General features: G+C 50.9%; 11 protein-coding genes across 11 annotated transcripts in view; 8 read left to right on the top strand and 3 right to left on the bottom strand.

The window, feature by feature from the left end:
- Positions 1-19: 19 nt before the first annotated feature.
- Positions 20-398, top strand: P152DRAFT_387075 (uncharacterized protein; the record flags this gene model as incomplete). The annotated part of the gene is made up of 2 exons (XM_033675868.1): positions 20-224; positions 286-398. 2 exons carry the CDS (start codon positions 20-22, stop codon positions 396-398), a joined length of 318 nt encoding a protein of 105 aa, XP_033539256.1.
- A 756-nt stretch (positions 399-1154) lies between these two features.
- Positions 1155-2953, bottom strand: P152DRAFT_25090 (uncharacterized protein). Its single transcript, XM_033674705.1, has one exon. It carries the CDS (start codon positions 2646-2648, stop codon positions 1626-1628), a length of 1023 nt encoding a protein of 340 aa, XP_033539255.1. The 5' UTR covers positions 2649-2953; the 3' UTR covers positions 1155-1625.
- Positions 2954-4567: 1614 nt separating this feature from the next.
- Positions 4568-5808, top strand: P152DRAFT_25144 (uncharacterized protein). Its single transcript, XM_033674711.1, has one exon. The coding sequence runs from the start codon at positions 4847-4849 to the stop codon at positions 5381-5383; it is 537 nt and encodes a 178-aa protein (XP_033539254.1). The 5' UTR covers positions 4568-4846; the 3' UTR covers positions 5384-5808.
- Positions 5809-6592: 784 nt separating this feature from the next.
- On the bottom strand, positions 6593-8651 carry P152DRAFT_454198 (uncharacterized protein). The gene is made up of 4 exons (XM_033678546.1): positions 8564-8651; positions 7984-8367; positions 6965-7855; positions 6593-6859 (listed from the first exon to the last, which is right to left on the bottom strand). Exons 2-4 carry the CDS (start codon positions 8189-8191, stop codon positions 6813-6815), a joined length of 1146 nt encoding a protein of 381 aa, XP_033539253.1. The 5' UTR covers positions 8192-8367; positions 8564-8651; the 3' UTR covers positions 6593-6812.
- Positions 8652-10109: 1458 nt separating this feature from the next.
- On the top strand, positions 10110-11332 carry P152DRAFT_427580 (Gar1-domain-containing protein; the record flags this gene model as incomplete). Its single annotated transcript, XM_033677303.1, has 5 exons — positions 10110-10176; positions 10231-10275; positions 10334-10434; positions 10485-10630; positions 10679-11332. The coding sequence occupies 5 exons, from the start codon at positions 10110-10112 to the stop codon at positions 10947-10949; spliced, it is 630 nt and encodes a 209-aa protein (XP_033539252.1). The 3' UTR covers positions 10950-11332.
- Positions 11333-11922: 590 nt separating this feature from the next.
- On the top strand, positions 11923-13030 carry P152DRAFT_454196 (phosphatidylserine synthase). Its single transcript, XM_033678545.1, has one exon. The coding sequence runs from the start codon at positions 12141-12143 to the stop codon at positions 12705-12707; it is 567 nt and encodes a 188-aa protein (XP_033539251.1). The 5' UTR covers positions 11923-12140; the 3' UTR covers positions 12708-13030.
- P152DRAFT_454195 (mitochondrial glyco protein) lies at positions 12881-14217 on the bottom strand. Its single transcript, XM_033678544.1, has 4 exons — positions 13901-14217; positions 13790-13848; positions 13146-13732; positions 12881-13091 (listed from the first exon to the last, which is right to left on the bottom strand). Exons 1-4 carry the CDS (start codon positions 14189-14191, stop codon positions 13069-13071), a joined length of 960 nt encoding a protein of 319 aa, XP_033539250.1. The 5' UTR covers positions 14192-14217; the 3' UTR covers positions 12881-13068.
- Positions 14218-14407: 190 nt separating this feature from the next.
- P152DRAFT_454194 (mitochondrial tricarboxylate transporter) lies at positions 14408-16166 on the top strand. Its single transcript, XM_033678543.1, has 8 exons — positions 14408-14624; positions 14682-14736; positions 14791-14811; positions 14863-14994; positions 15054-15201; positions 15263-15556; positions 15609-15758; positions 15806-16166. Exons 1-8 carry the CDS (start codon positions 14592-14594, stop codon positions 15861-15863), a joined length of 891 nt encoding a protein of 296 aa, XP_033539249.1. The 5' UTR covers positions 14408-14591; the 3' UTR covers positions 15864-16166.
- Positions 16167-16560: 394 nt separating this feature from the next.
- On the top strand, positions 16561-19827 carry P152DRAFT_408376 (uncharacterized protein). The gene is made up of 4 exons (XM_033676921.1): positions 16561-17394; positions 17451-18651; positions 18710-19479; positions 19539-19827. Exons 1-4 carry the CDS (start codon positions 16708-16710, stop codon positions 19635-19637), a joined length of 2757 nt encoding a protein of 918 aa, XP_033539248.1. The 5' UTR covers positions 16561-16707; the 3' UTR covers positions 19638-19827.
- Positions 19828-21849: 2022 nt separating this feature from the next.
- On the top strand, positions 21850-22356 carry P152DRAFT_454190 (uncharacterized protein; the record flags this gene model as incomplete). The annotated part of the gene is made up of 1 exon (XM_033678542.1): positions 21850-22356. A coding segment is annotated over exon 1 (167 nt), but the record flags the coding sequence as incomplete, so codon positions are not given.
- Positions 22357-22661: 305 nt separating this feature from the next.
- P152DRAFT_463702 (uncharacterized protein) overlaps positions 22662-24935 on the top strand; it is a gene marked incomplete at both ends in the record, with an annotated part of 2849 nt that continues 575 nt past the window's right edge. Inside the window, 7 exons of the mRNA XM_033680520.1 lie at positions 22662-22693; positions 22803-23009; positions 23040-23209; positions 23249-23375; positions 23412-23502; positions 23533-24396; positions 24446-24885. Of these exons, the coding sequence (XP_033539246.1) occupies positions 22662-22693; positions 22803-23009; positions 23040-23209; positions 23249-23375; positions 23412-23502; positions 23533-24396; positions 24446-24885 (1931 nt within the window). The remainder of the gene's footprint in view (positions 22694-22802; positions 23010-23039; positions 23210-23248; positions 23376-23411; positions 23503-23532; positions 24397-24445; positions 24886-24935) is intronic.

Below are 24935 nucleotides of genomic sequence, written 5' to 3'. Positions count from 1 at the left end.
AGCGAAATCTACCAGCAGAATGTTCCCTTCTCTGGTCCGAAGAAGCATCAAGTCGCAATTTAATCATGCGACGAACCCATACAAGGCCAAAAAGATCTGGCCACCGGACTTCTCCAACCTTTCCAATAAGCATCAATTCCGGCTCGAGCGGAGATATAGGAGAAGAACGAACCTGAAATGGGCACGCCCGAACTTCATGAAGCTCCTCCAGTTGAGTCAATGGGGTATCATCATAAGTAAGAGTCGATGGTTCCGTCCCATCCACAATCCATTAACAAACGACAGGCATCCTGGTATATGGTGTTCTCTTCTTAGAGTTACCTACAAAAGGTCGAGAGACAGAGGAGCAGCCATTCCAAGGAGTAAGGCACATCTCTAAGATCAATGACGCTAGCTGACATTGCTACTATAGATCCGAAAGTGGTTTAATGTCGGTAATAGTACCGAGTCCATATGGGATCCTAAGCAACGGTATCCCAAATCGGAATCCGATCAGTCCGGTGAAAAATCAGAGACCGCTCACTGAAGCGCAATATCCCATACGCGTATATCAAGACAACGTTCATGTTCAGACGACGAGACCGCCCTTCCCTAATCACGCCGACGAGCTTCGGGACAACTTGGAGCGCCTAATGCGATACGCAATTGGCAGAAATGCAGGTGCGGGCCACACGATCTTATAAAGAGAATGACGGTGCCTTGAGGTCCCGAAAAACGCCCGGACATAACCCATGGCGAATATCACAAATGCGTGGGAAGAGTGGGACGATGTGATCCTCATCTGCAGGACCATGTCGGTCGCTGGTTAAAGAAGACGATGCCCTTTTTTGCAATTACGGCAGAGCGCATATCAGCTGACGATAACGACAAAAGGTGCGGTCATCCGGCCCTTCACTCCACGTTAGCTGTTGGCTAAACTGTCCGCGGGTTGATTTGGACCGGTGGATAACTTCTCCGGTTGGAAGCTACAGAAGCCGATTCAGCTGGATTTCTATATTCTGGAAGAATTCGGTGGGAATTGGCATCCCTCGGCATTTAAATGCCGCAGTTATGGTGACATTGGATATCGCCTGAAATGGTGAATAGTATGATATGTGTATAGAATGGCTGGGATTAATGGAGCAAATACCCGCCGTGTCGCATAATCATCAATAGGGTCTGTGGGTCACATCTCCTCTCGATACCATCAGTCCGAAAATCTTCATACATAACATACCAGTACCTGACAACTGAGGTGTTCAGAAGTACATTTTACCGCCCTCGCAGACCTAGAATCACGTGCGCTTTACCATGATTTGGTTTCTTCCACTTTTGAAGGACTAGTCAGAGGTACTGCCTCGAGAAGGGTATCCTCTTTTGCGTTCAAATCAGCTTGGATGGCAATAGTCTCACTGGAAGGTACTCCGAATCGGACATTTGATATTTGTCCGAATGCCGGATCGGTTCGCCCTTGATCAAAATTTCCAGTCTCTTGCTGCAAAAAAGCCGCCTCCCAGGGGCAATCAGGGGAAGTAGCCGTTATGGTAGCCTAATGTCTGTCTTTCTTTTCCCAATAAACAGCCAAAAAAGTCATGACTTGCGCTGAATTTTCAGACTCCTATGTTCTGTTACACTTCTCATCTTGCTCACTGGTTGCTCTCTCGAGCCGATTGACTTCGTTTACTTGCGCAATGGCGGGTACAATGCTTGATGGAAGTCAATATCCAGCCTGGAAGTAAGAACAAGGCCTCGATAGCCACGTCCAACACCAGATATCTCCATTCGATCTTGAGTTCAGGATGCACCGAACCACCACTGCGGTCGTCGGAAGCTCGGTCCTCCGGCCCTGATATGGGCTGCTCAGTTACATCCGATTCTGTGTCTGATTGGTTTTGGACGTCATCCACCTCCGTCTGCGGGTTGTTGTCATGGTCTCTTGATTCCGGAGTATTAAGCCGGGTCCCTAGCGTCCCATTTGCTGCAGTATTTGACAAAAGAGATGTTACCACATTTGGCTGGTGCTGCCCTTCTGGCCTTTGTCGTTGGCGACCCGAACTGTAGGCTGAATGCCGCGATGCGGGAGGACTTGTTTGGCCTCTCGTATTCGAGTCACTCCTGAAGGTGCTATAGCCGGATGGCCTAGTAGCCTCAACTGCAGAGCTAGAACTGGAAGTCTTTGAAGAATAGCAGTATAGACTTGCAATGAAAGGCTTCAGCCACCCCCAAGCCCAACTGAAGAACGAGTTATCACCCTCAAGTGTGATGAACCATAGAAACGGGAGAAGGGCTACAGCAGCAATGAACCATACCAAATTGATGTTTTTATGACTTCGAGTCTTGAACTTGAACAGCCCACATAAGCTTCCAGGAGGTCCGGCCTCGAGGGGCGTGCCATCGATATAGCCGTCGCGATCATGACCCTCACCACTAGCAATTGACCAGGCGTCAAATTGAATCCGGGCAAGGGACGTGCTGAAAAGCATTTCGACCTCGCTCATCCAATGGTTATCTTCTAGTGGTCCGGAATTATAACCCGAGATCCTTCGCTGAGCAAGCAGTGCCATTCCAAGACGACGAGATATTGTATCGTAGATGTTCGAGTATAATAGAGACAGCCTCATGAACCAGTAGTCCGGTTCAGAGACCCTCCTTCCCTCATCGTCGACCATGGTCCAACAGGTTTGGCGGTCGGGCTTACACACGTGGGTCTCGTCGACGCAGGCGAATGCTCGTGCTCTTGGGTCTGTTTTCCACCACCAGGGTTTGTCGTCGGGTCCCCAAGGGATGTCTCCGTCCGCAGGAAATATAGCATCACTACTATGTTCCTCGTAGAAGATACGTAACGCGGATACGAAGACGATAGTCACAGTTGCACCTTCGGGAGGCTTGAGTTCCGGCACTGGAACCCATGGATCCACACCTTCGGTCCAGGAGGTAGCCTCCGTCCTGTGTTGGTTAATATTAGTCTATTCCTAGGTACCAATGAGTGGAGCCAGAACTCACACGAGGTCATATGCGGCGACAGAAGAGTTAATTGGATTGCCCGCTGTGTAGTACGTGTAATCGGTTATCACGCCAGGAGGATTGGAGTCCTGATCAACAATTTGCCCATAATGATAGTAATAATAGGTGACCCCATCAATGGTTTCATTCCGCACAAAACGTTCACTCTGGCTCAGGGGTGCACAGGAAGTCGTCCGATTGAATAGATAGGGACTTGGAGTGTTAATACCCATCTGATCAGCACTGACCAGGCCTGTACTGAATGTGATAGATTGCTGCCGGGGCATGCACACGCTTCGTTCCGCAAAAGGACACTTTTCGTACGTTTTTTCGATGGTATAGTTGATCGCCGGGGCCGCGAAGAAGTCACACGGGGTAGAGCTGTAGACTTCCGGCTGCACATAACAGCTACGCGCGTACTCTCCTGCCCTCGATTCTTTTTCGCGGGTGATGATACCTTCTCTGATCGAGGCGCCCGTGCCGGCATTTTGACTATCGAATTCGAAAGGTCCGCAGACATCGGATGACCACACGGCTGTCCCGTCCAGCTTAATTTTGCCTGCAACGAATAGAGTGAACCATGTCCAGAATGCAAAACGTCCTAGTATAACAAAAAAGACGATGTAGCCTTCAGCAACTGCTCCATTCCCGTTTGAGAGAAATCTCCATATGTAATCTCGGCCTCCCGTCGAGCGCTGATAAAGGGCCGCTACCCCATCCAAGCTCTTGTTGCCGTCCGGGTCTGCACGCCCTGCTGATAGGCTGGCATCGTGTAAGACAGGAATGGTCTCCGGGTCGCTGCCTCTGTTACCTTTGCCGAAACGCTTGGGGTAGTGCTTTTTGAATTGGTTCTTCAGGCAGGCCAAAAAGCTTCCCGAGCGAATCCCTCTTAGTCTCGCAAGGTATATTGTTCGGAAAATCCTGAACAGGTAGGGCTCGCACAACGTAAAACATATAGCAGAAATGGCGACGAATATCGTTGCGCAGTCGTCATTCAGTAAGAATTTGGAAGCTAGAATGTCATTAACGATTCCATATCCGTTGTCAAGCACCAGTATTGGATTGGTGAACAGAACTGAACAGGACCAGGAGAGGGCAGACTAACTTCCTGTGGAATAGTCCCTCCACGCCTTCCACTCGACCACTTCGTCTACCATCTTGCCCACTCAAATATGTGCCTCAAGTATGTCAAACCAAGAGCGAAATTGATTTTATCATAGCCCATGGAAGGGGAGGAACGTTGAAATGTCAGACCCTGAACAAAAACGGAATACCCTCGTCGAAGTAAGTACGCACGAAAGCTGGTCTTACAAGAAAACAAACAAAGCCCAAGACGGCGTTAAGTGACACAAAGGGGGGGCCGTCCGTTGATCTTCTCTTCAGCCTTATCGCTTCATCAAAAAAGAACTTCGTGCTAAACGTCTGATCAATTAGATCGTGTTTGGTGTTGCCTCGGGAAACACGGGCATTCTTGCAGGAGGTGGGTGCTACCGCTCAACTGGGTGTATCACCATTTCATTTGCTGGGGCACGTTGTTCTGTTGGTTTTCACTGCTACCACGTCACTGGAGTTTAGGGTCATATGACATTAAGGCGCCCTTTAATATTAGTCTGCCCATGTTGCTTGTTGTTCACCCTAGCTTGCCTTTCGTACTATCATTGCAGGCCCCCAGTCTGCTCTTGATATTGCTGTCTGTCTGTCGCGATGCGGGGCATTCAAGGCAGAGCCTCATCAGGCTGGGGATGAGGCAGGTCACAAGGCAACCTATTATCACACTTTATATCAACCATGGCAGCGGCAATCAAACCTGGAAGATTCAGATGAACCTCCAGCATGTCCAGTCAACCCGTCACCGAACCGAGTTATGGCGGCAGCACAGCAAAATCGGGATTGGAAGTGGGATCCAATCCTACAGCAGCGCTACTACATTTCCGACATTGTCCAACATTTCCGGACCTATGAAGACGGGAGTGTTCGCGCGTACGGTTTGCCCCACCCTCTAATCTTGCGTCTAGGAGAGTTCTTTACAAGTGTAGCAGGGAGCCAAGCATATCGGTCGGACGAACTGAGGGACGACAAACTCGCGATAGCATTCACCAAAAGAAGGATGATAGGGAAGGCAATGATGGCGAGCGTGATGACAACCAGGACTATTACAACAACAGTTACCACAACAGTTACAACCACAGCTACAACCACAGCTACAACCACAGCAATAGCAACAGCAATAGCAACAGCAACAGCCATGGCTACAAAAATAGCTACAATGATTACAGCGGCTACAACGGCTACAACGGCTACAACGGCTACAACGGCTACAACAACAATAATAATGAGGATGACAACGACGACGAGAAGGACGGTGGGAGGAATCATGACAGGTACTGATCCATTCTTCTAGTGATCTTGTCATACCTCTTCCTTTTGGGACCGCTGATAAACACCATCGAACGCTAGATTAACTATTCCCTAGCAATATGGATGCCGATCAAAATACCGATAAAGAAAACCAACGACGGCGGGATCAAGACAGGGGCAGAAAAAATCATGCCGACCGCGATTTCAGAAACCTGCGCCCTTCTAGATCCTCGCAAGAGAGGTTTGAAGAGGATTCGGAATAACAATCCTGCATGACTGGTGGATTAACTCTCAAGTCGCATTCAGACCCTCGAACCGCAGAGAATTTTCTTTGAGCTGCCGCATAGGTATATCACCGCATGTATCATGAGAAAGGTGACTCATACCAAGGACGGGATGTTCACCATATCAACCTCTTTCGTCTACAATCTTGGTACCCAAACTGCAGGGAATTGAGCCGTGTCAACCACGTGTGTGGATAGGTTCTATTCCAATCATTATTTTCCCTGAAGAAGACAATGTCACGGCACTCCTTCGGTTACAAGCAGGAGAGAATAAAACGGCCTTGAGTCGAATCGGGCTAGATACTCATCCTAGCCACTACCCAGCGACATGCAAATCCTGAGGCCGTGGGTCGCATGGAACCCTCATGCTGGAGAGAGGATCAGCCCCTGATGGTGGCCCATATCGGGTCTCTGCTCATAAGACTGGTCTATTTTTCACCGGTATGTCCTCATGCAGTTTCCTTAGACGAGACACTGCCGCATTTTCCCCCGGAAGGGCGCACTGATGAGACTGGAATTGAATTTTCTGACCACACTCTATACCAGTCCTATCACGAAGGAGGTGTCTCTTGTTATAGTATCACCGGGTTTGGCAGGGCACTACCCCATCCTTCTAAAAGACGAGTTGTAGCTTGGAACTAAGGTATCCATCCCTTCGGACCAATCATGCGGGTACACTTGGCGAGAAGTTTCTGGATGCCCAATGCTACATGCCACCACACAGACTGAAGATGGAGGATGGAAAGTTTCTGGTCAATGACATCAGTGCTAGAAATAAAAGTGCATCGCAACTCCCCGGCGGTGGACTGGACTCCCTTGGCAGGTTTTCGAAAGACGTAGACAAGCGGAATTATGAGGCTTGGAACCTGATATGCATGGTGGCCATGAGGCTATACAATGGACTTGACTAGCGAATTCATTGGAACAAATGTCGAAATTCTCTGAATAGTAAACTATAATTTGGAATACACAGATGCTAGACGAACTGTACCAAATATGAAGCAGCTGCCGTCCTTTCAGGTGCCAGATCTTCGAATAGCCCAGACCTGCACAAGCTCAAGCTGTTGTCCCGGAATCGATGCTGATGATAATAGATGCTGAAAAATATGGCCGAGCCGAAGCAATCACAATAAAGCAGTGCACTACGCGCCACGCCTCAGAAAGGCAGGATCTCGAAAATATGCCACATCAAGTCTCGGCTGGGGGGCAAGGAGAGGGGAGTTCATAACCGACACCTGTGATATTATTGTAAGTGAACACTCATCAAGGCTGTTTGGGGAATTTCTCGACGCTAGTTCGGAGAAGGGCATCAGCTCGTTAGATACGAAAATCCAACTCACCTTTGGCATACATCCCATAACTATCCGCATTCTCGACCAGCCCACCATAAATCCAGTCATCGCTTCGGGTCTCCTCGTACGTGTATGCATAGTCCATAGGGGCGGTCAACCCGGGATCGACTATCCCCACAGAATTGCAGTGCATCAGCTCGTGAATGATGTTCGTGGTCTGGTCATCCTGGTATGGGCCTTGACAAACTGGGCTGCTGGCCGGAATCTCCCAGTTCGGGCCGCACAATGCAACTTGGTTCGTCTCTGGATTGGCAAATCCGACAACTCCTACGGTCAGACATGGAGACGGCTGGCCTCGATAATCGATAGCATCATCATCCCCGCAGTAAATTTGGGTTGTATTATTGGTACCGGTCAACTCGGCGTCGAGGTTCGCGATGCGGGCTATGAGCATTCCGCGGATAATGTCACTCGTCTCGCTGACGGGAACGCGGAAGTACTCGTCCACATATATGGAGGTCAAGTTCTCGACGTCCACTTTTGCCTTGCCGATCCATTCGGCAGCATTGTCCAGGGCTGCCTCGATAGACTGCAGCTGGTCACCCACGCAATTTGCTTGAACTTGGGGGTGACTGCTCGACTGCCGTGGGGATATGGATTTCCGCAGCACACGTTTCCGTAGGGCTCCTGGCGTCACAGTCACAGATGCGGTAACGGCAGGCAGCGAGATGGGGGCTCCGAGGCCGAAGTCCTCGTCGGCTAATCGAAGCGAGGGTGAAACAGTGACTTGGAACTCGCCACCGGAGCTGGTATCAAACTTGGTGCTGATGTCGACGGAATTCGTCTTTGTTTCTCCAGAACCAATGTGCGTGAAATCGGCCCCGGAAAGGTTGGAGGTCCTGGGTCGCACGAACAGTCCCCTGAAACGCACCGGTTTGCCTAAGAAAAGGTTAGCTTTTAAATCCGTACTAGTCCAATCATGAGTGAATGGATTCCCATTCTGTCGCTTCCTCCACCTCCACCAGTGCAATGAGTTTATCTATGAGAGTAGTGGCAATTCGACTCACCATCTTTAGAGACCGCTACATTCACGCCGTAAGGCGAAAGCACAGAACCCAGAGTGAAAAGATCGACATCCTCAGCCCCATGATTTGTAACAGAGATGTCAACAGTCGCACCAGTGGTGCTAATCGATACGTCAAGATTCGATTGTACAACTGGAGCGGCTCTTGCTAGTACTGGAAGCAGTAAAGCATAGTGACTGGAAAAGCGCATGATGAATAGATGGCAGGAAATGACTTGATAATAGATATCGAAGTAATTTCAATTGAAAGACTCGATAGCGATTGCCGATGAACAACTTGGGCAATCTGGTCCCTTAAATACCCGCGGTCCTCATATTCTCCTCGACATGTGTACCCTTTTGGCAAGATAGAGTTCAATTCCAAGTACTGAAAAGAATAGAGGCTTCCGGGTCAGTATCAAACACAGACCGTCTCTTGATCGTATTGCGGATAACGCGGAGTCGGATACAGGGGAGAAAGGGGCGAGAACTCAAGGACATAACGGCGAGACTGAGCATCATGATGCTCACACAAAAAACTAGGTCCCAATGCTCGGTGTGTTGGTGATAGGATTCGCACGTACCCTGGTCAAAGTTCTTGATCCATGAGGGGACTGGCCCGAAGTCCCGACAATTGGGGATGGTTCGGTTCGAAAGCCGGTGCCTCTATCGCGATAGCATGATGTTTGTCGATCGCAATAAGAACAGGGACTACGGGATGAACTCCAGGTATTCCGATGAGCCATCTTAGCATGGCCTAAAAGATCCGGCGTTCGCCAAGGAAGGAAAGTTTGGCATCTAGGACGTCTGTCAATTGTTGGGGCTCCGAGGCTCGGGGAATAGATGAGAGGAGGCCAGGGGTCCATCCTCTAAGTAGTCTAGACTACCTATAACGGCGAATGATATATCTAGGAATGGGTAAGTTGAGACAAATGTACGTAAGATGCATAGCCTTAGTTACGTGTCCGAATCCTTCTGCAGCCCTCTTTACTCTTAGAACTGCTTGAAGCATAGGCCCTGGATATCGATTCTAGGGAACGAGTGGGAACGCCGACCCCAGTTGCTATTGTCGACTGTCGTACATCGAACGGTGACGATATACGAGCATCGATCTGGTAGACACAGAAGGAAACTAATCCCGAGGATCCCATATCCCTGCTCTTGTCTCCCATGGGAACCATTCGTCTGGAATCTCATCATATTTAATGAAAAAAATCATATTGATTCTAGGGTTAGAGATCCCAACAAAGTTCTCCGACTGGCCGGGACCAGATGACTCTCTCTATTTAGGGATCGAATGATGTGTATTAGCTTGATGGACAACGAGGATGTCAGACTGCACTGGATTAGGGAAATGCATTTCTAGAGCCTCGGAGGATTCCATATGAAACATCAAGTGTCAAGGTATATTCAAGTACCTAGTTAAGTGGGTCGGACAACTGAAGTTCAAGGCTGAGGATTTTGGTTTACGTCAAGCGGACAAGTCACGGATGTCGTACCTTATACCTACGGGAATGTACTAGTGCCGATATGCCATATGGACAGGGAGGACGATCCGGACCACCGGACGGTTTCGAGAACCCATGCTAGGTTGGACCGTGAACCAGTTCAACCAGTACAACGTTATATAAACGACGGGCAGCCATGTGGCCGGGATTGATGGCAGCGCAACGACATCCAGGTGATCACCACGCAGCGCAGGATTGCATGACTATTTGTCGTATCGGTCGGTTCGTATCTCTCTGGGCGGAAGTCAGGGGAATGGAGTTTGTTGAGACCTGAGTCCTTCCGGAGTACTCCGTATTCTCGCTGTAATATATGTCAAGAGGTACCCGGAGATACGAGATGAGTCCAGAGTCCTTCATCAACTGTAGAAATATCAGAACTTTCCCTGCTAATAATATCTCATGGGGTGAGTGTGAGGCCAAGATGGGACGTTTCATGCTGCTGTGGTTGAGGTTGGGATCCCGTGGCTGTGATTGGCCAGAAGCTGTAAGGCTGAAAGTGGAGCTCATCGGATGCATTAGTTTTTCCGGCTCCGTGACTTCAATGTCAGATTTTGTCTTCGGAGCTCCAACCAGATCGTGAGAAATTTCGAAGCTCAAGGACCCGTTCAATTCAGCTGCCATCATGTCATTCAGAGGCGGCGGACAAAGTCGAGGCGGCTTCCGAGGCCGTGGAGGTTTCGGCGATCGAGGTACGGATCTTTTGCGCGCCTGTGTTGCGGCTCCTGGCTAATGAGACTGTGCAGGCGGACGAGGTGGATTCAATTCCGGGCCACCGGCTTCTGTAATGGGTGAGTATTCGAACAATAATGCAATGTATAAAGATAATGTGCTAATGCATTCTGGTAGAGCTGGGCACATTCATGCATTCCTGCGAGGGCGAGATGGTGTGCGAATCCACGAATCCAAAAATTCCATATTTCAATGCGCCGATTTTCTTGGAGAACAAGGTACGAAGATATGATGTGAAATACTGGGTCATGTTCTCACAGGGTTATAGGCGCCCGTGGGCAAAGTGGACGAGATCCTAGGACCGATCAACCAAGTCTACTTTACCATCAAAACCGAGAGCGGCATCCAGGCCGAGTCCTTCAAGGCTGGAGACAAAGTGTTCATCTCGGGCGACAAACTTCTACCGCTGGAGAGGTATGTATAGACGATCTGTTGGCCGAAGCGCTTGCTAACGTCGATCAGGTTCTTGCCTAAGCCAGTCGTCCCAGGTGCTCCCAAACCGAAGCGGGCCGGGGGTGCAGATCGTGGAAGAGGCGGGTTCCGCGGTGGTCGTGGCGGCCGCGGCGCGCCTCGCGGACGTGGAGGTCCCGGAAGAGGTGGATCGGGAGGCTTCCGCGGCGGTAGCAGAGGTGGTGGACGAGGAGGCGGCGGATTTGGCGGAGGAAGCGGTGGGTTTGGCGGAGGCAGAGGCGGCGGCGGTTTCAGAGGGTCTTCTCGCGGCAGAGGATACTGAATGTCTCCCGCCATTGCCGATTGCATATACCCATGGGATATGGGAGCCAGGAGTTCAAGGTGTTTTACGGCCTTCTAGGAACTTGCGGGTTGGTAGAGTTCAATTCCGCCTTGCGCATGCGAATGTATGCTCGGCCTCTTATAAAACTATCCAGTCTATCTGCCGCAGAGGGGCGCGAGAAAAGCTGACAAGGGTTGGAGGACTCATACAATTCCTCAACGGCGGATGATGTGCTAGAGGATCACCAAAAGTAGTTGTAGACTTTATGCCTATACGACAAAAGGCGTTCAACCGAATCATTTGTCCACTCCCTTATTATTTATGTGTCGGCTAGTAACTATCCAAAGGCGACGCATGGGACTTCATACTGGCGGAACACCCACATCTCTCTGAAACAGATGTTAGACAAGGGCTGCATCGATCATGCTGCCAGCCTCTAAGCCATCACCATTCTGAGTCAAGCAGATCACCAGACAAAGATCAATGTAGAAACCTTGACTACAATCCAGTTAATTAAACCGGGCTAGCACGAACATAAATCCTGCTGTGGCCGCAAGTACTACTGGTACATGTGGCTTCAGGCTTGGCAGCACATGCTGTGGGAATGACGTTTTCACCAAGACAACTCCAAATCCTTGAAAAGACCCCATCTTCCCTCATACCTGTAATCATCACCATATTCAACTTCAGAAGCTGCGTTATTTCTTCCAATTGCCATTCAATAACTTTTGCCCATCAATTGATTTAACTTGATCGCCATCTATCGAAGAAGATCCCTATCCGCTATCCCATATCTATACGTCCTAGCCAGCTCAGCTTTGATAGAACCGTCGTCCACATATTTTGAAAGCGTGCGATGTCCCGTCGTGCGGTACCCAACGGAGAGCCAAAAGCCATGGAAAAGAAAACAGGCGGGGAAAAGCGTATGTCCACAGACACCACCGTTCAATAGCTAGGACTCACAATGTCGCAGCAATAGAGAAGCAGGCCAGGCTGCTAGGCGGCGATACCGGCCACTTCTCAATGATTAGGTATGCTACTCGATAGCCAGCCCATGAATATTCCAATCTGATCACTGACTGTTCACAGAGCCCTCCACCTTGCTGATTTCATCACCGAACTCAATGGTACAGTTCTCTCCCCGCCCAGCTCTTCACGCGATCTTAACCCGCACTAGGCTTCTGTGGCGTCATGTCCATCTTCTCCTCCCTCCGCTACTGTCTCTCCGAATCCGCCGGCACCACCACCCCCGCCTCCGCCACTGACCTCTGGCTCGCCGTCTCCCTCCCCGCCCTCGGCCTCTTCTTCGACTTCCTCGACGGCCGCGTCGCGCGCTGGCGGAAGAAATCCTCGCTGATGGGCCAGGAGCTCGACTCGCTCGCCGACCTCATCTCCTTCGGCGTCGCGCCCGCCATGCTCGCCTTCACGATCGGGATGCGCTCGTGCGTCGATCAGCTGCTGCTGACGGTTTATATTTTGTGCGGGCTGACGCGGCTGGCGCGGTTTAACGTGACGGCGACGGCGTTGCCGAAGGATGCGAGTGGGAAGAGCAAGTATTTTGAGGGGACGCCGATTCCGACGTCGTTGATGGAGGTGAGCATCATGGCGTTTTGGGTCTCGAAGGGTTGGATTATGGAGAAGTTGCCCGGAGGGGCGTTTGGTGAGGGACAGTGGTGGGAGTTCCATGTCCTGGCTGGGGTGTTTGTGATCCATGGGTGCTTGATGTGCAGTAAGACTCTACACGTACCTAAGCCCTAGTCGCATCCAGTGAATTTAGGCTGTTGGATTAAAAGAGAGCGGATACCTGGCTTCATAGCTTGGTTATGATCGAAAGCTTCACACTACCCTTACGAGTCGGAAGATTGGCATTAGAGAAATGCGGTCTAAGGGTTATCCTCCTGGATATGCAACGAAGGGACATTTAAAGGAAGCAAGCATGTTCATCAATAGAATTGTAGCACACTAAGCTTCGGCACCCTAGCCTATTTACGTAGCACAAGCACATTCACAATAGTAATAGACTGCGCGGCATACGTGAGAGAAGGAAGATGATAATACAATTAAGAAGCCACCTTTAAGATAATTATACACACTGAGACCCCATATCCTGCCTAGAAAATCATTTCATGAATTGCTCGACATCTGCGCAACGTTAGTCATGTCGTTAAAGTGTGGTACTCGGAACGGAACACTCACTCTCAAGCCACCTCACGTATTCTTTCTGCTCCTTGTAGTCTACATACTCCGGGACAAACATCGCCATCTGCACACCCACACCACGCTCCTCCAGATACTTCTCCATCATCGTCTGCAGCTCGACGTCCAGATTCCCAAACGGCGGCCCGGAATACAGCCCGCGACGCTTGTTCCGCATCTCGCTCGTCGCGCCCTCTGCGACCTCGCCGCTAGGGAAATACGCCACGTTCTCAATTACCAAGTCGCCGCTATCCGCCACCGCTGCGATGTCCAGCGCGCCGGGATGTCCGTCCCGCGTCACTTGGATGTTCACCTGGCACGGGAACGTGACGTCCTGGCCCTCCTCGCCCTCGAAGTCGTCCTCGTCGAGCTCCTCGCGGTCGGCGGGGGCGAGGCGGTCTTCGGGGGCGGTGGAGGCGGGGCCGGAGCGGGTGGAGCTGTTGATGGCGCCTTTGTTGCTGCGGGACTCTTGGGCGTATTCGGAGGTTTCGGCGCCGTCTTCGTCGTAGAGCGCGTTATCCTCGTCGTAGGGTTCTTCGGTAGGTTGCGCGTTGTTGATGTCGGCGATGGAGAAGGATACACGGATGCTGGATCGGGGTTAGTAAAGCGATAGGCTCGAATATGAGCTGTAATTGGATGCGCACTTCTCATTGTTGTATTTCTTGGTCAGGACAACTTCTTCTTGACCAGGCGTATCGTGGAGCTGTACTCGCAATTAGTGTCTGTTTATGAGGTGAGGAAATGGCACATCGTACATTGAACTGGGTGGACTCCAGGAATTCCTTGATTCCCGATTTATACGTTTCCGTATCCGTGGCTTCGTTTTCCAACGAGATCTCCGATCTCAGTTTTGCGACGAGCTCATCGTTTTGAAAGCATCTTGACGAAGTAGAGAACGCTGAAGCAAGTCTCGTCGTCGTCGGTTGTCTCCATGCAGTCTGAACGGCCGATAGTCTCAAGGGAGACGCAACCTGTCTGGAGGTCCGGAGGCACTGCTGGGCGAACGCCCTCGGCGAAGCGCGGGCGACTAACCGCATCGACAACATGGTGGAATATGGCGGGGAAGGTAAGGAGCGGTTTGGGAAGGGAAATGAATATCGCGAGCAGAAGTTGGTATTGAACAACGTTGGAAAAGCTTCAGATATCGACGGTCAGGCCAGACATTTCGTTGAAGCATTTCTGTGCATTGACCTCATATCAAAATTTAGTTCACGTGCAGGGGTCTGACGCCAGACCGACGCCAGTCCCGAGCAACGCGAATGCGCCGATGCGCGTTTGGGACTTGGAGCCGAGAATGTTATTCGGTTACTATTTACTTACACATTTTTCAATTGATTCTATGAAGTGGTACCTGGTTGTGTTTAAACCTTTTAGATGACGCTGGCTGAATGACGGTCGATCCTCAATAACCTTTCTGTGTAATCCTTCGGTGCGGTGGGAATCATCATGGCAGCGATACCGGCGGCTGAGAAGAAGAAGGTCGGGGAAACGCTTGATTCAATCGCTATGGGCAGTCCTTCTGACAATAATGTATAGCCGAGTGTGCTACGGTCAATCATTGCTGGTTCTACCGCTGGAGCAGTTGAAATTGGTGCATCCTATCCCATGTCCTCTGCTTCTACCACCAAAGACTAATATGTAGCAGCCATCACCTATCCCGCCGAATGTAAACGCAGCACCCATTAAGATGTCCCGCACCCGCTCACGCAGAATACAGTCGCGAAGACACGAACACAACTCAACCGACAACTAGCCGATGGCAAGAAACTACCGTGGCCGCCGTTTGGAGCCCAATGGTACGCCGGCTGCACGACCCTGATCATAGGGAACTCCATAAAGGCGGGCGTCCGTATGTTATACCAGCAATTCTACGGAGAGAGCGTCGCCTTCTAATCACCTTATCCCTAGGATTTGTTGCATTCGACTACTACAAGGAGCTTCTGGCCGACCAGAATGGCAAGACCTCAAGAATAGGCAATGTTGCAGCCGGTTTTGGTGCCGGTGTGACAGAGTCAATGTTAGCTGTCACCCCCTTCGAGAGTATAAAAACGCAACTGTGCGTAGAACACCCCTCCGCTACTGCTTCTGGAACGAACTGGCTTACCCAAGCGCCACAGCATCGATGATCGCAAATCGGGGAAACCCCGAATGAGAGGCTTCTTACACGGAACCGGCGTCATCGCAAGGGAAAAGGGAATTCGTGGATTCTTCCAAGGTTTCGTACCGACCACCGCTCGACAGGCAGCGAATTCTGCGACCAGGTTTGGAAGCTATACGACCCTCCGCCAGATCGCGCAAGGTTACGTTGCTCCTGGCGAGAAGTTAGGGACAGTTAGCACCTTCGGGATCGGTGCGGTGGCCGGTGTGATCACGGTTTATGTGACGATGCCGTTGGATACTATCAAGACCCGGTGAGTCCTAAAAATTGAAAGCAGGAGAACGCTGATGCTAACAACCCTTCAGAATGCAATCAATTGAGGCACGAAAAGAATATAAGAACAGCTTCGTTTGCGCCGCGAGGATATTTAGGGAGGAGGGGATGTTGACGTTCTGGTCCGGGGCAGTCCCACGGTTGGCAAGGTTGATATTGAGCGGCGGCATTGTCTTCACGATGTAAGTTCTTCATGCAGCGCCGCCTCAGACTCGACTAATATTTGCAGGTATGAGAAATCCATGGAACTTATGGACAAGGTGGATCCGGAAAAGAAGTACATATAGATTTGACCCGAGCCATTGGAAATGTAAAAACATCGTTTGGCACACACTTTGATTGTCCATGAAATATGTTTGTATAATAAGGTATTCCGGACACTCCAAGCCGCTACTTTATTATATCATATAGGTCTCGGAATGGATGCTTTGAGTAACTCCATATCATCCTCCGTTTCAAGTCCATAGAGTAAGGGATCCCAGCCATAATCCCCATTATTAGGTACTTTTCCTCGGAGTCAGATTTTCAAACATAGAGTATTACTCGTCAGCCATGCCTAATATACGTGGTGTCCCTGCCGGGGAGGAGGCCAAATGATACGAAAGATAATTAGGCCTCCGCATTTACCCCAGCTTGTTGTGTGCCTCACCATAACCATCACGTTGCGAACCGTTACAATCCTGTCATCGTAATTACTATTATGGTCAAATCAGCTTCAAAGAACTGCGACGAGACAAGACTAAGGAGCTGGGCGCCTCACTAAACTGGGGGGTATCTTACCAACATTACTAACTTAGTTACCACACAATGTAACTAACTCATTAATAAGTTAACTAACTTAGTTAGTTAAGTTAATCCATTGGTAGTTCAGTCAAGCATCTCTTGGTTGCTGCCTTGCATCGCCAGGCTCGGATGCCAAGCGAGGTTACCACGAGTGATCGACGCGTCACCTACTGAATTAATCTAGCAATCACATGTATAATGGCGCATGATATATGCGGCTTTAAGAGGTATTGGTTTCCTTTTCACCTTCAAAGTCTTGCGCCCGTATCTCGTGTTTCTTCCGTACGGACGTAAGGCAATTGCCCCCCAATTGGAGCACTCTATCATTACCTCTTTTGGTCCACATCAATGATGGATGAGTTCACCGGAAACCTTGGCTATACGAATGAGGACTCCAAGCAGCCTCGTTCGCCTCCTATCCCAGGATTGACGAGCAGAGAGCCAGCAGGGAGTAGCCAGCAAGCATGGCAACTACCACAGAGAGCCGCAAGCAGCCAACCCAATTCATCAATATCCCCGCCTGCAGCACCCTCTCCAGCGCTGTCGCACATTCCTCCCCGTATTCGTCGCCGCAACCGCCTTATTACCAGCTGCCTGGAATGCCGGCGCCGCAAGCTGAAGTGCGATAAATCCAGCCCATGCGGCAACTGCACGAGGGCTAAGCGCCAATGCCTGTTCATGGCGTCGACGCCAGACCCTGCCGCGCAGCAGAAGCTGGCGAAGATCAAGGAGAAGATGGGGAGTTTGGAGCGGACGCTGGAAGAGGACGTGACAAGAGCTAGGCAGCGGACGTCGGTAGAGCGGAATAGGAGCGGTGATGTCGGTCCTGGGGTGGGGGACGAAGAGGAGGATGAGTTTGATGAGGAGGACGTGCCGGAGGACGAACGGGACTTAGAGGCGCATCCGTACATTACGAATGATGTCGCGTACTACGAAGATGCGGACGATGATCTAATGGATTTGGGAATCCAGCTTGGGAAGATGAGGATCACCGAAAGAATCGGTGGGCTGGCCAGGCCAAAATTGGCAGATGAGGTATTTACTTTGCAACTTATGATGGTTATTATTGCGGTCGTGCTAATGCACTATAGCTCAAATACGTTATTAAGGAGGTCATGGCAGAACATGGCGAGCCGGAGACATCCTCCACTCCGCCAGGATTCCTCTCGTCGCAAATGTCTTGCGGGCCAGGCCCTGATTTTGTTGCTCCAGCAGCCAGTTTCTTCTTCGCACCCGAGCCATTAATTACGGCGGTGATGCAATATATGCCGTCGAAGGATGCCGCCGATCAACTGATGCAGCAGTATTGGAAAGCTGTCCACCCCGTGGCTCGCATTGTACATCGCCCTTCGTTCGAAAGACAGTACAAAACCTTCTGGGAGCATCTCCAGGGTGGCATAGAAGGGCCCGCGTCGTTTGCTGCCCTGGTTCTAGCTACCTTATTCTCCGCGATCCTTAGCATGGACAGCGAGACTGTTCTATCCGAGTACGGGGTCGTGAAATCGCAGCTGGTGGACAACTTCCGAGAAGGCACAGAAACGATGCTGTCCAGGGCGCATTTCTTACGCACTACCAAACTGGAAACCCTACAGGCCTTTGTAATGTATCTCATTCCGATGTGCAGAAGTGAGATCTCAAGAGCACATTCGGCGCTCACGGGAACTGCAATTCGGATCGCAGAGGGGATGGGGTTGCATCGAGATGGCTCCCTCTACGGCCTGGTACCTGTTCAATTACATGTGCGACGTCTCATCTGGCACCAAATCTGTTTCTTGGACATCCGAACTGCTGATGCTGTGGGACCGCGCCCTCAAATACGACGGGAAGATTATGACACAAGACTCCCACTGAATGTGGATGACGTGGACTTGGAGTCGCGCAATCCGCCGACGCAAGATGAAGATCGCTGGACGGATATGACGCTGACTCTCATGCGCATGGAGTGCAATCAGATGCATCGCCGGATTTGGGTCGAGCAGACTAAATTGGAACAGAAGCGAACGAACCTCACGACGGTGGTTCGAAAGATCCAAAATTTCCTCACGAAGTCGGAGAAGAAGTACATGCATTTGTTTGACCGGACGAAACCGCTTCAGTACTTCGCGTACCTTGCGTATAAAATCCTCACATTGAGGATGTATATTAACGTCTTACATCGTTACTCTGGAAATCAGCTGTTCACGATGCCAGATCGGTTACGGCAGTTGTTGATCAATTCAGGGCTTGGGCAACTAGAAGCTGCCATTCAGATCGATACCACACCATTATTGAAAACCTGGGCATGGTATGGCGGTAAGTTTCTTCAGCTCTTCAAAGGAAGTATTCTTCAACTGCTGAGCACGATCCCTAGGAACCTTTCAACAGTACCACGTTGCGCTGCTTCTGTATTCCGAGCTATATACTGCCGAGCCTTATTATCATGAACGCCGCATTTGGAAATCTCTCGACTACGTTTTCGAGCTCTCCCCCAGCGTGTCGCCGCTCGAGAAATCGAAGCAGATCCTCCTCGAGCTCTCCCGTCGCGCTGATATATTCCAAACTTTGCGAAAGGTCCGCACACCTACGACCATGCTTCAGCATGTAGCGCCACGAAAGCCCGGCGCTCCAAATTTCTCGGAAGAGGCGTCACCGGAAACCTTGCCCCCAAACTCGGCAGCTCATAAAAGGAATTTTGATGCACATATATCATACCTTCAATCGGGGGCTGCTATGAATCAGCAAGCAAGTCCGATGAACATGCAGCAAATAGCTGGTCCGCAGCATGCTCCCGTCGGAAGGGGGCCTTTGGAAAAGTTCCCGAGGGGGTTTAATGCCGGACCTTGGGGAAGCGATATGTCGGAGTCCAATCCACCAGACATTATACCGCCTCCTGCAAATCTGCCGCCCGCCAATTTCGGTGCGCTTGGAGACATGTCATTTGGTGGCATTGCGAATGGCGAAGCGGTATATGTGCCCGCGATAATAATGCAAGGCAGTTCGAGTCCTGAAGATGGGCTGTTCGGACCGAGTGCTGCTGCGGAAGATGGGATGGCAATAGCGGATGAGGAACCGGAACCGCAGCCTAACAGACTACCTGTTGCGCCGGAGAATGCGGGTCAGGGAGGTTTCGACATTGATTGGGTGAGTTCGCTTGACATCGAGTACGATTGCGGACCTGAGATGCTGATATTGTGTTCTAGTCGGCCTTCGACCAGGTGTTCCCTCCGAGTATGACCTTCGAGTCGATGGGTGATTTGATGGTTCCTGATTTCCAATTTGGCTCCCAGACGCACTATTGAACAGCCTGGGAGTCAATGCGTGCGCTTTACCTGTGAAGAACCTCGAATATGCTGGGTGATGTCCGGGATATGATCGGATGATGGATGTAGATTGATATCACTGCTTTACCAATGTGACAATTCCCTGGCTTTCAAAGCCACATAAAGTGTGGAATAACGAAATCTATATGCTAGAATTTCTTTGTGCAGCCATTAGTATCGTTAATAAATTTTAACTTTTCTTGATAGTTACTGCAAGTGAGGTTTTGGTTAGTTCCCTGTTTTAGTTTAGCGCTGTCCGACTAGGTATAGCGCCATCTGTTCGTAATCCATCCCCGAAATCTTTCACGATAACCATTATCCATCAAAAACTCCCGCCCGTCCACCACACCATGAATTCGGGTTCTTCCAATCTCCTCTCGTCCGAACCAAAAAACCAAACAGGTTTCGCTCCGCCATGCTTTCCTCAGGGCGATGCATTCTGCATAGCGTATGAATGAACCAAGATACGCTTCCCGCTCTCGAATCCTGCTCCTCGTCGTGTCGATTCAAGCTATCGAAGCGGTCGCGGCTCCAGGAACGACGGCCACTCGTTCCCTTCTCTACTTAAATAGCCATGGCCCGTCGACTATGAGGCGAGGATAAGGGGTTGGAGCCGAGTCACACACACATCCATCGTCAAGAGACCGGGACAGCGGGTACAACGACTGGCTATCCACAATCACAGAGGACATCGACCGACGGCGGCGCTTCTTATATGAACACATAAACGCAGGATATAGGGTGCTCCTTTGTATTGGTAAAGCCATTAAGAAGCGGCCATAATTTAGAGGAAACGGCGGCCACTCGATTCCCTCTGATCAACCATAATCCGCCGACGAAGGGGCGAGGACGTAGGGGCTGGCGCCGAGCTATATTTCCATCTGTTAAGAGACCGGCAAAGCGGGCACAAAGGCTGGCTATTATAATCATAGAGGGGATCGCTGACGACGGTGAATATTTATAATAGAGGCGAGAATGCCTGTTCGATCCATGGTATATCTTCCTCTCTCTTCTACCTTCACAACCTGACTTCCTACCTCCCCCCGGTCCAGCAGCTCCTCAACACTCGCTTTCTAAACAAGGAAGAGGACGTGACGGTCTACGTCTCGGAGCTCCTCGACGGTGCAACCTTCCTCCGCATCTCCTGCCCAGATCTACGCGCAGTCGAGGACTTCATCCGCAAGGAACTCCGCCTCGCCACTAAAGATCATATTCTCGTGCAGCATTCCGGTCTCGAGATGCCTTCCCCTGGGCGTCTTCCGGCGCAGTCTACGCCGGCCTCTCCCCTGATTACCTAGGTAAGGGGATAGAGTCGCCATTTTTTCTTCTATTCAGCTAAACCTATGCGTCGAACAGGAAGCGACGCTGCCTCCCTTGCCCTCCGTTAACCGTCTTCCGTCCCCTTCGCTACCCGCTTCGCCCTCGCTAGAGCTAGAGCCTAGGATTACTCGCCTACCGAACTCCCCCTCACCGAAGAACGGCCGTAGTCCCCCCCATGCACCTGCTTCGCAAGACCGATCCCTGGCTTAGAGCCTGCCGGAGTTACTAGAAGCGATCCGTAGCAACGGTCCGACGCAATCCGAGACATTGAGGAACCAGCAGGCCCTCGTGGAAATAGTTCGGATGTCCTTGACCGCGTGGAAGCGGTGGCTGCGGTGCCGGCCACTTCATCAGTACAGAGGTAACGTCAATTATCTAGAACTGTCTCTGCACTCGAAGACAGTAGCGGTGATGACTTTGACTCGGACTTCATGCTAAAGCATAAAAGGCCAAACCCGAAACCGAGGAGGGTTCGCGTTGCCTTTACTCCAGAGGAGGATGCTTTGCTGCAACGTCTCGAGCAGGAGTGTGACGGGAAATGGGCCATGATTACTTAAGGAAGTCCAGCGCCAGGGGCCGGTGAAGCATCGCGCTCTCGTCACGTTGATGAATCGCTTCCGACTACTGGAGTCCGTCGAGGCGAAGCAGGAGGGGGTCTATAGCTGCCTTGCACTACCGCATTGTGTCGGGGAAGTACATATTGGAATTGAGATTCGGAAAAGCCTTGGATTGGTATTATTAACTAAGTGTAAGGAATGATAGACGATGCAAGCTATGACTTTTTAAAATATTCGACATGGTGGTCCCTTGCCGATTCTGGTTTTGGGTGTCTCTTCCCTTACTTGGACTTCTCTATCTTCGTTATTGTCTCTAAACTCTCCCCATCTACAACATTTCGAAAGAATTGCAAAACCCCCTCTCCGTCCACGTCCCCACCCTTCACCTCCTTCGCCCTCCTCGCCTTTCCTTGCGCCTTTTCCTAACGGGCCCCTGTCACCCAATCGCTCTCCCCTTCTCGCTCGCGCATGACCGACACGACTCCGCTCCCAGCTGCGACTAGCCTCTGCCGCAGTAGAAGGGACAGAAGGGGCGGCCGCGGCGACCTCGAGGCATTCGAAGACCGGAAGAACGTGTCTATAAGTATCGCGTGCCAAAACCAAGCCGGCTTAGAGAGTAATAGGGATAATTATAGAGGATGACAGGGCAGCAGGGTTACCGGCCGTGGCCAGTCTAGGAACTCCACAATTAAGAGTTCCTACTTTGACGAAAGATGGTGAATAATATTTCCATTTCTATTTTCGCGTTTGATATTATAAATATAGTCAACCAGAGTGGTATAAGACATTGCTTCAAATTCAGAGGGCGTACAGCGCCCGTTGGCTGCCGGAATAGGAAGGGAGTTAAGATGCTCGCTTTCGACAGTGTCGACAAATGCTCTTGGCGTTAGTTCCGCCCTACTTTGCAGCTGACAGCTGCTCTCCAGCAGTGGACAGCGGCAAGGCAGGAGTGTTAATTGGCGAGCCTTACGAATGCATTCGCTAGTTGAGGATTGAGGATGAACCTCATCTGCGTACAGACCTGAACTCACTCCCAGGTGTTCGCATGCCCATATACACGGCAACATGTGCCAGAAGAGAGCAACAACCGGCACCTAGCAAAACCTAGCGTTGCTACTCTAAGCTCATGTCAGACAACACTCAACTCATTAGCGGTGTGTCCGCCAAGAAGAATTCGCTGGTTGTCGCTGGCACTATCCATGGATCTGTGACCTTTGGGAGCAGCGAAAGTGAGGCTGCTTACCTGGCTATGGCCTCAAAGCAGCAGGAAGCTGACTGGCAATCTAGACTTGAACGATGTGCTCAACTCCCTCCCTACCGCAAAGGACGCGCCGTTCAATACATACCAGCGACAACACGACCCAACCTGCCTTCCCGATACCCGCGTCGACCTCCTCCAAGAGATATACGACTGGGCTGACGGGCAAGATGGGCGCTCTATTTTCTGGTTGAACGGCTTGGCCGGCACGGGCAAGTCAACAATTGCGCGCACTGTCGCCCGCAGGTGCTTCGATGAGAAGCATCTCGGAGCCAGCTTCTTCTTCTCGCGCGGCGGTGGGGATGTCAACCATGCAGGCAAGTTCATCACGAGCATTGCGTGGCAGCTGGCGAACAACATACCCTCTCTCCAACAGTACATTTGCGATGCCATTAGAGAGCGCCGCGACATTACGAGTCAGTCCCTCCGTGACCAGTGGCAGCAGCTTATCCTAGGTCCACTATTAAAGCTAGGTGAAAACGGTAGCCAGTCCTCGTACATACTTATCGTTGATGCGCTCGATGAGTGCGACGGTGATAATAACATCCGGATTATTATACACCTCTTGGCTGAAGCTCGATTGTTAAAGACGGTTCGACTACGAGTCTTACTAACAAGCCGACCTGAGATTCCAATCCGATATGGATTCCGTCAGCTACCGAATGCGAATCTCCAGGATTTTGTACTTCACAGCATATCACCCTTAATCGTAGATCACGACATCTCTGTTTTCTTCGAGTATAATCTTAAACTTATTGGACAGGAGCACTCTCTGGATGACTCCTGGCCAGGCGAAGAGATTATCAAAACCCTGATCCAGATTGCAGGGGGATTGTTCATTTGGGCTGCAACCGCTTGTCGGTTCATTCAAGAAGGTTATCTCGTAGACGAAAGAGTGCAAACTTTGCTAGAAGGCAGTGCCTCTATTCCTGCACCAGAAGAGCATCCAGAAGTACACCTTAATAAGCTCTATACTACCGTCCTAAAGAAATCTATCCGGCCAGGTTACTCGGCAAAGGAGAAGGAAGCATCGTATAGCATGCAAAGGCACATTCTTGGAGGCATCATTGTTCTCTTCTCTCCGCTCTCTGCCAGCTCGCTTCACAGGCTGCTTAATATCACCAAGCAAAAGATCGATCAGGTGCTCAGGGATCTTTATGCGATTCTAGACGTCCCCAAGGTCGACATATATCCACTTCGCCTGCATCACCCTTCGTTTCGCGACTTTCTTCTCGATAAAAAGAGATGCGGAGATCCGAATTTCTGGGTAGACGAGAAGGAAGCCCACCAAGTGTTAACCAACAGCTGTATCCAGCTTATGTCGTCATCACTTAAGCAAGATGTCTGTTGCGTAGATGCCCCCGGCATGCTTGTAGCCAATGTCGAGAGAAGACGAGTTGAACAAAGTCTTCCTCCTGAAGTCCAGTACGCATGTCTGTACTGGATCCAGCACCTCCAGAAAAGCGGTGCTCGACTTTGCGACAATGGTCAAGTGCATCAATTCTTACAGGAGCATCTTCTTCACTGGCTCGAGGCTCTTGGATGGATGGGGAAGGTGTCGGAAGGAGCTCATGCTATCGCGTCTTTAGAGCTATTTACTTCCGTTAGTATACTTCTAGCACGTCAAGTGCTTTCGCTAACAGTTCGGCTAGTTTGGTAATTGCCCTGGCATTTTAAGCTTTATCCACGATGCGAAGCGGTTCGTCCTCTATAATCGGCCAGCTATCGAGCAGGCTCCTCTTCAGACGTACTGTAGTGCCCTCGTATTCGCACCGACAATAAGTATAATAAGAAAGCAGTTCGTAAACTGTATACCTAGATGGATACGAAATTTGCCAAGGGTCGAGGAGAAATGGAATGCGGTAATACAGACGCTCGAGGGCCATTCGGGCTGGGTCTGCGCCGTGGCCTTCGCGCCGGACGGCAAGACGCTGGCGACGGCATCGGCGGACACGACGGTCAAGCTGTGGGACGCCGGGTCGGGCGCGCTGCAGCAGACGCTCGAGGGCCATTCGGGCCGGGTCTGCGCCGTGGCCTTCGCGCCGGACGGCAGGACGCTGGCGTCGGCATCGGCGGACACGACGGTCAAGCTGTGGGACGCCGGGTCGGGCGCGCTGCAGCAGACGCTCGAGGGCCATTCGG

Source organism: Eremomyces bilateralis (assembly GCF_010015585.1).
Source record: "Eremomyces bilateralis CBS 781.70 unplaced genomic scaffold P152scaffold_1, whole genome shotgun sequence".
In the NCBI taxonomy this organism is placed as follows: Eukaryota; Fungi; Ascomycota; class Dothideomycetes; order Eremomycetales; family Eremomycetaceae; genus Eremomyces; species Eremomyces bilateralis.
Note: the sequence above shows the minus strand (reverse complement) of the source record. Positions and strands in the feature narration are given on the sequence as shown.

What these genes read in the sequence shown, in the direction of transcription:
- P152DRAFT_25090 (XM_033674705.1), bottom strand. Translation starts at nt 2,648, where the DNA reads ATGGTCGACGATGAGGGAAGGAGGGTCTCTGAACCGGACTACTGGTTC.
- P152DRAFT_25144 (XM_033674711.1), top strand. Translation starts at nt 4,847, where the DNA reads ATGGCGGCAGCACAGCAAAATCGGGATTGGAAGTGGGATCCAATCCTA.
- P152DRAFT_454198 (XM_033678546.1), bottom strand. Translation starts at nt 8,191, where the DNA reads ATGCGCTTTTCCAGTCACTATGCTTTACTGCTTCCAGTACTAGCAAGA. An exon ending in TGTAGCGGTCTCTAAAGATG is followed by an intron (nt 7,856 to 7,983) that starts GTGAGTCGAATT and finishes ACCTTTTCTTAG; the next exon opens with GCAAACCGGTGCGTTTCAGG. An exon ending in TTATGGGATGTATGCCAAAG is followed by an intron (nt 6,860 to 6,964) that starts GTGAGTTGGATT and finishes ATAATATCACAG; the next exon opens with GTGTCGGTTATGAACTCCCC.
- P152DRAFT_454196 (XM_033678545.1), top strand. Translation starts at nt 12,141, where the DNA reads ATGTCCATCTTCTCCTCCCTCCGCTACTGTCTCTCCGAATCCGCCGGC.
- P152DRAFT_454195 (XM_033678544.1), bottom strand. Translation starts at nt 14,191, where the DNA reads ATGTTGTCGATGCGGTTAGTCGCCCGCGCTTCGCCGAGGGCGTTCGCC. An exon ending in TGGAGTCCACCCAGTTCAAT is followed by an intron (nt 13,849 to 13,900) that starts GTACGATGTGCC and finishes TTGCGAGTACAG; the next exon opens with CTCCACGATACGCCTGGTCA. An exon ending in AAGAAATACAACAATGAGAA is followed by an intron (nt 13,733 to 13,789) that starts GTGCGCATCCAA and finishes ACCCCGATCCAG; the next exon opens with CATCCGTGTATCCTTCTCCA.
- P152DRAFT_454194 (XM_033678543.1), top strand. Translation starts at nt 14,592, where the DNA reads ATGGCAGCGATACCGGCGGCTGAGAAGAAGAAG. An exon ending in CTCCATAAAGGCGGGCGTCC is followed by an intron (nt 14,995 to 15,053) that starts GTATGTTATACC and finishes CCTTATCCCTAG; the next exon opens with GATTTGTTGCATTCGACTAC. An exon ending in GGCGGCATTGTCTTCACGAT is followed by an intron (nt 15,759 to 15,805) that starts GTAAGTTCTTCA and finishes TAATATTTGCAG; the next exon opens with GTATGAGAAATCCATGGAAC.
- P152DRAFT_408376 (XM_033676921.1), top strand. Translation starts at nt 16,708, where the DNA reads ATGATGGATGAGTTCACCGGAAACCTTGGCTATACGAATGAGGACTCC. An exon ending in GGCCAAAATTGGCAGATGAG is followed by an intron (nt 17,395 to 17,450) that starts GTATTTACTTTG and finishes AATGCACTATAG; the next exon opens with CTCAAATACGTTATTAAGGA. An exon ending in GAGGTTTCGACATTGATTGG is followed by an intron (nt 19,480 to 19,538) that starts GTGAGTTCGCTT and finishes ATTGTGTTCTAG; the next exon opens with TCGGCCTTCGACCAGGTGTT.